General features: G+C 50.0%; 1 protein-coding gene across 2 annotated transcripts in view; it reads left to right on the forward strand.

Annotated features, from left to right (window-relative positions):
- Positions 1 to 11,407, forward strand: part of si:ch211-126j24.1 (phosphofurin acidic cluster sorting protein 2) — a 94,700-nt gene that overhangs the window by 49,593 nt on the left and 33,700 nt on the right. For both annotated transcript variants that reach the window (XM_035405486.1, XM_035405487.1), the window contains exons 3-5: positions 7,680 to 7,769; positions 8,687 to 8,812; positions 11,246 to 11,407. The exon at positions 11,246 to 11,407 is cut by the window's right edge and continues 1 nt beyond it. In XM_035405486.1, the coding sequence (XP_035261377.1) occupies positions 7,680 to 7,769; positions 8,687 to 8,812; positions 11,246 to 11,407 (378 nt within the window). The remainder of the gene's footprint in view (positions 1 to 7,679; positions 7,770 to 8,686; positions 8,813 to 11,245) is intronic.

An 11,407-nucleotide genomic window follows, 5' to 3' on the forward strand; every position in this document is an offset into this window, starting at 1 on the left:
CTGAGAAGAGAAGAGAACAGGGAGCAAATACTTCCTGTGGTCTAAGTAGGGCAGAGAGCTGCAGCTGTGTCCTTAAGGAATTGCCGGGGTTGGATCTTCCATGTATGCTTAAGACAACCTTTTGTGGGTCGTTGACTGTGTTTTTTTGAGGATTTTACAGCTAATGACCTGAATTTAATTTACTGAAATGTGTAGGATTGTAGTATAAGATTGTTGCTTTCAGTCGAAAATTTATACTGGACATTAATTAAATGAAATCATTAAAACTAAACTGACTGACATTAAAATTTGATGGATAAATCCAACTGAAGTCTTACAAATATATATTGATCTTTTTTTCCTGAAAGCTTAAACTAGGTTTGAGCAATATTTGTATTTTTTTGTGAGAGAGAGATCAACACATGACCTGTCATAAGCCTACAAACAGCCATGTCTAACCACATGTAATGATGACATCTTTTCTTCAATGAATCGAGGCTGTTATTTAATCAATTTTGCGTAATGATTTTCTTCATCCGGCCGAATGACAATCTACTGACACGGTTGGAACTTTAATTGGGATTTTGTGTAAATTAGGTCACTCGTTTGATACTCCCCAGAACCAGATTCTTTTTCTCTCTTTCTCTTTTCCTTCCTCTCTCCCCCCTCTCCCTCTCTCCTGCTCTTTTTCTCTCCCTCGATGTCTCTGTCTCTTGCTGCCTCTCACTCTCTCTCCCCCTCTTCTCTCTTTCTCTCTTCCTCTCTCCCTCTCTCTCCTCCCCCCCCACTCTCTCTGACTCTCTCTTTCTCTCTCTCTATTCCTGGGAGGAGGGAAAAGCAGTGAAGTGTGGCCTCATCCGTGATCCGTGATCCGTGATCCGTGTTTTCTCCCGAGCGTGAAATCCCACCGCCCGCACCGAGGTGCCCGAGGAGGGCCGCCGTCGCCTCGCGCGGAACTGGGGCATTAAATCCGATTTCCAGAAGGTTCTGTGCTGGAGACGACGCGGGGAAGCCGAGGGGGAATTCGGGGAGAAGTGGGAGTCAGGGGAAAAGGATGGGAGACGCTGTCGTTTCTTAAAGGAAATCCAGAGGTCAAAAAGCCCGGCTATTCCGTGTTCCAAACAGTTGTCGTTCCATTCAACATGCATTCTCTTCAGCTCTGGTGAAACTGATTTCTATGGTTAAACACTTGTTCAGACATTAGGCCAGCATTATTGGGTGCATTAAAAACTTTCCAACCCTGAGGTTGGGTTTCAACACCAGTAAAAAAAAAATAATAATAATTTATTAAATTGTAGTAATAATAATAAGAAATAAATTAAATAATAGCATTTATAATAATAATAATAATAATAATAATAATAATAAGTAATCTTGAATAGTTATTATACTGAGGACTGAGGACTGGAGTCAGTGTGAGCGTTGAGCCAGAAGGCTGGCTGATCTGTGATTCGCTCCCGTCTCCTGTAGTTACCGCTAGCCGTCCGTCAGCAGATGTCCGAGGCGTTCGGCCCGCTCTGAAACCTCGCTGTGCGTCGGCGCCTCTGTCCCGCTCAGGAGGCGGCGCTGCGGTCGGTTTCACGTTTTATTGCAGCGCTCCGTTGTCTGAGAGAGCCTCGAACCCGACTCCGCTCTCAGGAACACGACTGGGCGAGAGGCGGTGAAGCGTTTTATTATCCCCCCCCTCCCCCCCCCCCCCCCAATCCCCCCCCCCCAAATCCCCGAGCACCTGGCCGATGATTAAGTTTCACCCCCCCACCCCCCCCCACCCCTGGAGCAAAGTTTTATAGCAGGCGTCTCAAACTTCAGTGCAGGCCGTGATGTCAGATGGAGTGGCTTTCCAGAGCGTTTCATCTCCACTGAACGCTGCTGAGTGCTTCATCCAGGTCACTGATTGGCTAAGAGTCCGCACGCCTTGTTTCCATGGTCTGAAGTGGCTACTGATTGAAAGGAAGTTATAAAACATCTGCAGACACTGTGGCCCTTCAGGACTGGAGTTAAACCTGTAGACAGTGTGGTCCTCCAGGACTGGAGTTAAACCTGCAGACACTGTGGCCCTCCAGGACTGGAGTTAAACCTGCAGACACTGCGGTCCTCCAGGACTGGAGTTAAACCTGCAGACACTGTGGCCCTCCAGGACTGGAGTTAAAACTGTGGACACTGTGGCCCTCCAGGACTGGGGTTAAACCTGCAGACACTGTGGCCCTCCAGGACTGGAGTTAAACCTGCAGACACTGCAGCCCTCCAGGAATACTTTTTGAGATCCCTGTTTTATATTGTCCCATCTCTACTGCAGGGTCACTTGTCCAGATCTTTTCGATGCTCCTTCATAACCAAAAAGGCCCCATTTCTCAACCACAAGTGACCATGTGAAATCACCCAAAAAGAGGATTATTTATTCCTTTTTTTAAACATTTTTCTTTGTTTCAGAAGACAGCGGGAAATGGAAAACCAAAACAAAGGAAGTGGAAAAAGCAGCGTCTTCAGAAAAGCCACAGGCGCCGATCGCCACAGGATCCGCTCTGTCGAGAGCCTTGCCTCGCGGGAGTTTGTTCACCCCGCCGTTTTTCGAGGCCGGAGATGACCACAGGGCCTAATGACCACCCCTCCCCACCCCATCCTCCCCCACACCCCTGAAACTGAGAAACCGAAATTGAGAGGCGGGTCTTTCGAAATCCTCGCAGCTAGACAACAGACGACGCGCCTGTGAGAAGCGTTTGTAAAATTTTTTGGACGGATCGTTTGATCTGCTGCTCGTCGTTAGGGCGTCGCCGTCGTTCAGAAACTCTTCGCCGGCCGGGGCGCCGTCAGTGGCGCTAATTATACGAAACAAATTAGAGCTGATTTTCAGTCTTCAGTCTCTGTCACGGGACGCCACTCTGATGGGCGTTATCTTCATTTGCCCCACCCCCCCCTCCTCACCACCACCACCACCCCCACCTCCCCAAATTGCTGGTGCTGTTCATGCATTTGTTTTGTCAAAAGTGATTTATTTGCGCGTGTGCTTTTTTAAGATAATCATTTACGCCTTCGCCGGTTTGTCTCGACGCGACTTCGGAGCGCGTGACGGCTCGTTAGACGTCTGATATCGACGGCGGTTTCCCTGGCGACTTGTTAGGGCCTGCCCCCCCCCCCCTCGAGGCTCAGACGAGACGGGTACAGTCGAGTGTGACAAACCGGCGTTCGTCCCGACGGAGAATCCGTCACGACGTGATGACGGGGCCGGGGGGGGGGGGGGGTGCGAGTCACCGCGGTGATGAACGGCCCGGTCCGAGCCCGTGGCGCGAAACGCATCGGCTTCAGGAACTCGGCCCCGTTAATGAAAAATCACTGCGCCCTATGAGGCTCCCTCCGCGAGACAGACCCCCACCACTTTAATCAGCGCTCAGTTAGCGTGTATCTGAGCGCCATTTTATACTGTGTAAGCAGATGCATTTGAATTTATTTTTTGCCTTTGGGGAGGGGGTGGGGGTGGGGTTGTGTGGCACTGGCTGATTCCAGAGGGGGTTCATTAGGTTTGTGACCTCCCACCGCCCCGCCCCCCTCCCACGGAGTCCGATAAACCCTCCTCAACAGACTGATTGGATGGATTCATGCTGGTTTGGGTTTGCAGTCTGTTCCACGGGGGGAAGTACAGGCCGAAAAAAAAAAAATATGAAATATTTCTGACCAGCCAAACCCCCGACACACAACTGCAGTCCACCAGCAATCAGTGGAGTCTTGATAATGGGCCCCCCCACCCCCATGGTTACCGGAAGGGGGGGGGGGGGGCATTGACTAATTCCATCTCAGTCAGGCAAGTGAGGTCATTGGCAACCCCCCCCCCCCCCCATCCTTAAGGAAGACGGGAACCTTACTCACAGGTGACGTACAGAGCAGAGCATTAGGGGAATGCTGACTGTGGGTCTTTATGGCTGTTTGGGGAAAGGGGGGTTGTACAGCCAAACCTCCACAGAAGCACCCCCTGATGGTGTGGTTTCCTGAAATCGGTGGGGCATTTCAGTTTTGAAATGACAGCTTGGGGGGGGGGGGGAACTGGGATCTCTCTCTCTCTCTCTCTGTCTCTCTCTTTCTCTTTCTCGCTTTCGCTCTTTCTCTCGCTCTCTCTGTCTCTCACTCTTTCTCACTTTCTCTTTCTCTCGCTCTCTCTGTCTCTCTCTTTCTCTTTCTTCCTTTCTCTCTTTCTCTCGCTCTCTCTGTCTCTCTCTGCCCCTCCCTCCCTCCCTCTGCCGGGGCACGGTATCCACTCTGTGGCCCTTTTTCGCTCGCGCCGGTGCTTTCTTATCGCGCACGGGGCTGAAAGAGGTCCTGAGGTGCAGCTCAATCCCGGCGATATCGCCGCCTGCTTCGCTATCACGAGCAGACAGATTCATATCCTGTCTGTCGCCGAATCAACACGAGTATATTCAAAATGCAGAAAATTGGACGTTGCCGTCGGTGATGACTTATTCCACCGTGTGACTGGGATGTACCATAAATCCTAATGAAATGTACAACTGTAGCAGCAGGATATGGGGAAAAAAATTTTTGAACGATAGCTAGTTATCTTGTCTATCTCCAGTTCCAGTTCTCGGAGGCTGTAGTACAGTTAATTATGTTGTCAGTAGCAAAAGAGAAAATGCTAAATTGCCTCACAAATCACTGTAGTTGAGATACCCACTGCTGTTGACTTCTCATGCACATTAAGAGCAGGACTAAAATATTAATGAAGATGTTTATGCAGCTGTAATCTCGCTGGGCTTTCCTCCTTACTCTGTTAGTACCAACGTCCTATTAATTCTCTCTTCAGTTGATGTTTAGGCCTAGAATCCAGGCCCACATCCTTCCACTAGCTTTTCACCTATGTAGGAAAATATTCCATCACTTCTAAATGGTTTTGAAACCTAAACCTGCACATTCATGATGGATTTTTTTTTCCCAGATTACTGAAAACATTGTTAAACGGAGGAAGGCAATGAATTGTGTATGTGTGTGTGCGTATGTGCATGAGAGTGTGAGTGCCTGCTTGTCTGTATGTATGTGTGTGCATATGTGTGTGCGTGCATGCCTGTGTGTTTTTATGCATGTCCATATGTGTGTATGTGTGGGCACGTGTGTGTCTGTGTGTGTGTGTGAGTGTGTACAGTGTACAGTAGAACACACAGTAACATGTTCCAGTACGGAGCTGAATTGTCAGTGTCTCCCCATAGCCAGTGCAGTGCTGATAAGGGGTAAAATAACTCTCTGGGTGCTGTGGCCTTTTCACCATCGTCTGGAGAGAATGAGATCTGGGGATCTGAGATCAAGGTCCTGTTTAATTTCCTTCAGCGGGAGAGAACCGCGTGCGGCTGCACGGTCAGCCATGCTGAATCATTAGCCTCTTATTCAGCTCTCACCGGGAAACAGAACCACGTGTCACTTCCTGTAAGCTTGCTCGCGATGTCTCCGCTTATAGCAAATCGGTATGCTTGTGGCTGCGGCTAAGGATGGCATCTCTGTCCTCTAACAGACCACCTCATTCACGCGTTTTTTTAGATTTCTGACATGTTTTGCATTGCGTGTTATTTTGGAACGCACACAGGTTTTATTGTAGTCGAATACTTCATCAGTCTTGCTCATGAACAACTCCTCTTTTGCAACCTCCACATGCCAGACATGCGTGTGCGTGTTATGAACGTGTGCGTCAGGGCCTGTAGTGCATTTTTATGATTTTTGACCCGTTGCTGGGTGCTTAGCCAATCACACGTCACAGCCCGTATTGCAATTGCCACTGACGCAACATCTTCCATCGAAATTACCTCTGAAAAGATTGAAGCCTTTCTGTTTGAAAAAAAAAACTTTGTTGCCCTGTTTTACCTTATAACTCTGCTATCGTACCAGAAGCAGACCCACTTAATCAGTGACCATTTTTTTTAGCAGACAGACTGTCCGCGTGAAGCTTAGTGCTTCATGAGGAGTTTTGCGTGTGAAGTACTTTATTAATAACTCTGAAGTTGTCTCGTCTGATTGCCCTGTACCTCTTCAGGGCAGACAGTCGGTTACTGGGGATTTCTGAATTTTTAAAGTGCTTTGTCTAGCCCAGGGGTGTCCAATCTTATCCGAAAAGGGCCGGTGTGGGTGCAGGTTTTTGTTTTAGCCCAGCACTGAGACACCTGATTTAAGTAATTAACTAATTATGGTCTTCAATCAAGACCTTGATAAGTAGAATCAGGTGTGTTAGTGCTGGGCTATAACAAAAGCCTGCACCCACACTGGGATAATATTGGACACCCCTGGTCTAGCCCCTATAGTATATGCTATTTCCCTTAGGGTTAGCAGCTTCCCTCAGGGTGAGCGAAAACCTAGCGGTAGCCATAATGCTCGTGTGAGCTGGGGGGGTGCTGATAAGGTTCACGGAGGCGTGACACAGACCAAAACGGCCCCCTCCAGTTCTTTGGGGTCAGGGCCCATACCCCGGGCAGTGGAGAGATTACTGGATTATTGGCACAGTAATCCTCTCATTTTGATCCGAGCTGGAATGGCAGACACAAGTCACTTCCAGGATCTTGCACCAAACCCCCACGCCCCCCACCCCCGCCCTCCACCCCTCGCGCCCACGCATCTTTTTGTCGCAAACACGCTGAACGGTTCGCGGTTGACTCCGCAAAATTATGTCTCGTCGCGGCGGTAAATTTCTGGATCGCGCTAATCCCAACCCTCAGCCCCATCGGCGCTGCTAGCCCTGGGACGGACGGTCCTTAATCCCTGATTGTCTCTGCCGCGCTCGGGAACAGGCTGGACTTCCTGTGAGCGCTCTCGCGTCCGCACGGCAAACTTTGTCTATTTTCCCGGCGATTACGGCTTCCTGCGTTTCGCAGATTACGCGTTTTGAGGCGGGCTAATCCGGTCTGAAAGACTGCCGCTGGATCAGAAGCGGCTACAGGGCTCACGAAAGAGCTGATTGGCTGACGTGAAATCGACTTTTCGTTCCCAGACACGGGGGCAAACGCAGGTGACGCAGGTGACTCATGCGCCGCGCCTGATTGGCCAATACTGCAGCCTTTCCGGTAACTGCGGCCCACTGTGCCGTGATTGTGTAAACAGCAAATATGATTGACTGCTCAGCCATTGTGCGGTTGTCACCGTTGCCAAATGCGACAGGATTTTGAGGAGTTCCTTTTGGATCCTTGCCCAGATTTAGCAATGGTGTTGGGTTAATAGTTATTCAGAAGCACAAACCGATATCGTAGGTGTCATGCAAAAAAAAATTCTTTCTTGTCCATTTTCCAAATTCTTTTTTTTTTTTTTTGAACACGTGTCAAAAGCACTTTTATGTTTCAGTTTTATGAACTGTAAATGTCAAAAAAATTAACCACCCGCTAAAGTAGGTTCAAAACCCCTGGTGAATAAACTATAAATGGCGTGTTGGCAAATGGAAGAATGAGACAGACCGATCCTGTGGTCACAAGCAGTGGGAGCAGCTGTGTTTCAGTGAGTTTCGGACAGTCAGCAGGCATCTTATATGACCCAGTCCAAACGGCATTGGGTGAGCGCACAGGAACAGGAAGTTGTGCGTAACTGCATCACAGTGGGGAATGTTTTCCAAAAGCATCTTTTGCGGAGGTCTTCGGTCACTGTCCAATCAGAGCGCTGCCCGTTTGTGCCCTGTTGCGAGCAGGTGGGCGTGCGGTTTGCCAGAGCGGGCTGTTCTGACCCGGTCTACCTGTGGTGTTCCCCGGCAGGGTTCCAAACGCATCCTGAGGTCGAACGAGTACGTGCTCCCGCCCGGAGGACTGATGGAGACGGACCTGGAGCTCACCTTCTCATTACAGGTACAAAGCCACGCCCCTCACCTTCTCATTACAGGTACAAAGCCACGCCCCTCACCTTCTCATTACAGGTACAAAGCCACGCCCCTCACCTTCTCATTACAGGTACAAAGCCACGCCCCTCACCTTCTCATTACAGGTACAAAGCCACGCCCCTCACCTTCTCATTATAGGTACAAAGCCACGCCCCTCACCTTCTCATTACAGGTACAAAGCCACGCCCCTCACCTTCTCATTACAGGTACGAAGCCACGCCCCTCACCTCCTCACTATAGGTAAAGCACCACGCCCCTCACCTTCTCATTACAGGTACGAAGCCACGCCCCTCACCTTCTCATTACAGGTACAAAGCCACGCCCCTCACCTCCTCATTACAGGTACAAAGCCACGCCCCTCACCTCCTCATTACAGGTACAAAGCCACGCCCCTCACCTTCTCATTACAGGTACAAAGCCACGCCCCTCACTTCCTCATTACAGGTACAAAGCCACGCCCCTCACCTCCTCATTACAGGTAAAGAGCCACCCACATCACATTATAGGTTATAGTAACCCCCACCATTTCCCTTTTTTTCCTGTTAATTCCCATGGAAAGTTTCCACTGCTGAATATTCCTAATTTTGCAACCCTACTACCATGACCAGAGAGTCCTGTGCTTGTCAGGGTGGAATTCTGGGAAAAGTAGTTGTTTTTTTACGGAGCACGTGTAGGGGAAGGCAGATCGTGGCGCTAGAGCTGAGTGTCTGATCCCCGTGTCTGCGACTGTACCACGGATCGGGGTGGGGGGGGGGTGGGGGCGGGGGGGGGCTGGGCAAACGAGGCCGCGTGCGCTGGGATCCGGGGAAAAGCGAGCCTTGCTAACTTCCGCCATGCCCGCGTCTGTGTCTGTGTCTGTGTCTGTGTCTGTGTTGCCGGCGACAGTATCCGCATTTCCTCAAGAGGGACGCCAACCGGCTGCAGATCATGTTGCAGAGGAGGAAGCGCTACAAGAACCGCACCATCCTGGGCTACAAGACGCTGGCCGTGGGAGTCATCAACATGGCCGAGGTAAAGAGAAAAAAAAACTCATTCATTAAATTAATTTCAGTTCAGTTTTATTTGCGTAGCGCATTTTACAAATGGCGTCGTCACAAGGCAGCTTCGCAGAGATCCGGGCCTGGGACCGAATTCCACCCAGGAGCACGCCTGCATTTATTTCAGAATCAAGTTTCGGGACAAAATCAAAGGTTAATTCATTCCAGGCCTGTGTCCCATTAGAGAAGGGCTGCTGACCTGGTTTTTCATTGGTTCAATGGGGGCCAATTAGAAAACCGAATGCCAGCGGGGGTCAGCTTTCAGGTTAGTTTACTTTATCCAAGCTGGAGCTACTCGTAGCACGCTAATTTAAACAAATTGTTTTGCTCTATTATGAATGCAGAATTTTTCGACTCGTTCTGACAAGTCAATGATTGGCTGCTAGATACAGCTTCGCCTAATTTTGAAGCCACAACATCTCATTCTACCATCACTGGTGAAATAATAATGAGTCGTTTTATTTATTTATTTTCCAGACACTGTCAGGCAAGTTATCTATGCATTTAGTATCAGGCAATGTCAGTTGAGCCGAATGAAGAGTGCTAATTAATCACAGCAAACCACTGAGAGACTCCGTAGCGCAGCCTTGTGCAACTTTTAACATCTATCGCCAATGAGTCGACCTGTGAAGCTGCATGAAGCTTCATAGGCGCAAAGTCAGCCCTCACCCCATTACGCACCTCCCTATGTCACATCCGGCTGTCCAGACCAACAGAACTGGTACACAACAGTCTATGACGTGTCCACAGTGACCTCGCATAGTGACCTCGCTTTGGGTGTGGGCACTGGCAGTTCTGGGGAGGTTGTTTACGGGGGGGGGGGGGGGAGAGAAGGAGCATGTTTGCCCCTGGTCTTTTGTGCTGTGCATGAATCATACTCGCACAGCTAATGCATCAAAGCAGACTGAGATTACAGCCCATCTGTGCACCTCTCTGAGAGTGAGAGGGAGTGTGTGTGTGTGTGTGTGTGTGTACTGTATGTGTGTGTGTGTGTGTGTGTGCTTGTGTGTGTGTGTGTGTATGTGTGTGCACTGGTGTGTGTGTCTGTGGGTGGTTTCTGTGGATTGAAGCTCTGGGGAGTAGCAGACTTCCTGCGGGCTGTGAAAGCCCTGATTGTCCAATGCTGAACCCCCCCCCAAACAATGCCCCCGCCCCTCCAATTCAGGCCGTCTTCAGAAGTTCTTCAGCGGCGAGGCATTCCCCGATCGGCACCCTTCCGCCAGACCGCTGAACTGCATTCCCCTCCGCACAGATCACACGTTCAGCTCCTCTGAGCCGGCCCTCTTCTCTGCCCCTTAACTACCGCAGGAGGTTCTGGTTGCTAACGGCCGTTTCCAGGGCTGCGCAGAGCAGCTCATCGCCTCAGTAATGCGCCTGCTTCTGCCCCTCGAGGAATTTTTCGGGACACGGGCTTTTCCGCTTCGCTGGTTAAGGAGACGGAGCGCTCGGCGGCCCAGAGTGGAGTATCTGGCGCTCGTAGAGAATCTGCATCAGAGCCGTCACTGTTGTGGTAGTGGTATCTTGTGGCACTATGCAATCTGTGGGTTTTCTGCTAGCCCGTTAAAGTCAGTTTGGGGGGGTGTTCTCCCTCCCTGGTTTACAGTCGGGTCAGGAACAAACGCGAGCCCTGGGTCTGGTGAGAACAGCGGAGAACGTTTAGTCTTGGATGGAGACGTGAGTCTGTGTGCAGAGAGCTGTCCAGTCGCCTGTCGCGCCGTGCGCGGAGAGTCTGGCGGACTTCCTCCGGTGATTTATGGCCTGTGACGTTCACCGCTTCAGCAGAAAGAGGCTCAATAAGAAAGCCGAAACCCAGCCCGACTCCTTTCGGTTTTTTTGATGCTGTCAGATGCGCAAAGTGGGATTTGTTTCTTGTTTGGGAGACATTTTCACCGTTGCAAATGGGCAGGACGAGCTGAAAGGCCAGAAGAGGTTCGGTACGGCTTGTTGACGTGGAAAGTTCTCCCGGAGCTGAAAGCTTTTAAACTGAATTTTGTTGACAGCAGAAGGAGTAGTCCTTGCCATCCCGTGACAATCTTGCGAAGAGATGTCACTCTCGTCTTTGAGAACTGATTTACGATAGTCGAACAGAGAGCACATCTGAAAACTTTCTCAAGAAATCTACATCTGACTGGCCACTTAATCCCTTCCATTCCCTGCGCATTCTGATCATACTTGCTATGTTAAATAATGGTGAAATAAATAAAAATTAACAAATAAGTAACTGAAATGTGTGACATTAATTAAACATTGTGAAATCACTGTTTAAAAAAAACAACATTCCAGATTGCGACATTGTGACATCACAATGTTTAAAAAAAAAACAATAGTTCAGATTGCCACATTGTGACATCACAATGCTCCGACATTCCGTGACAACTGCTCAACTCTGACCTCTCCCTTGTTCCAGGTGATGCAGCACCCAACGGACGGAGGCCAGATCCTGGGTCTCCATAGCAACGTGAAGGAGGCCCCCGTTCGGGCGGCGGAGATCAGCGTGTTCTCGCTCTCCAGCCAGCCGATCGACCACGAGGACGGCAGCGTGCAAGCTGGGCCCAAGACTAAAACCTCA

The sequence above is a fragment of the Anguilla anguilla genome, chromosome 2 (assembly GCF_013347855.1).
Source record: "Anguilla anguilla isolate fAngAng1 chromosome 2, fAngAng1.pri, whole genome shotgun sequence".
NCBI classification, from domain to species: domain Eukaryota; kingdom Metazoa; phylum Chordata; class Actinopteri; order Anguilliformes; family Anguillidae; genus Anguilla; species Anguilla anguilla.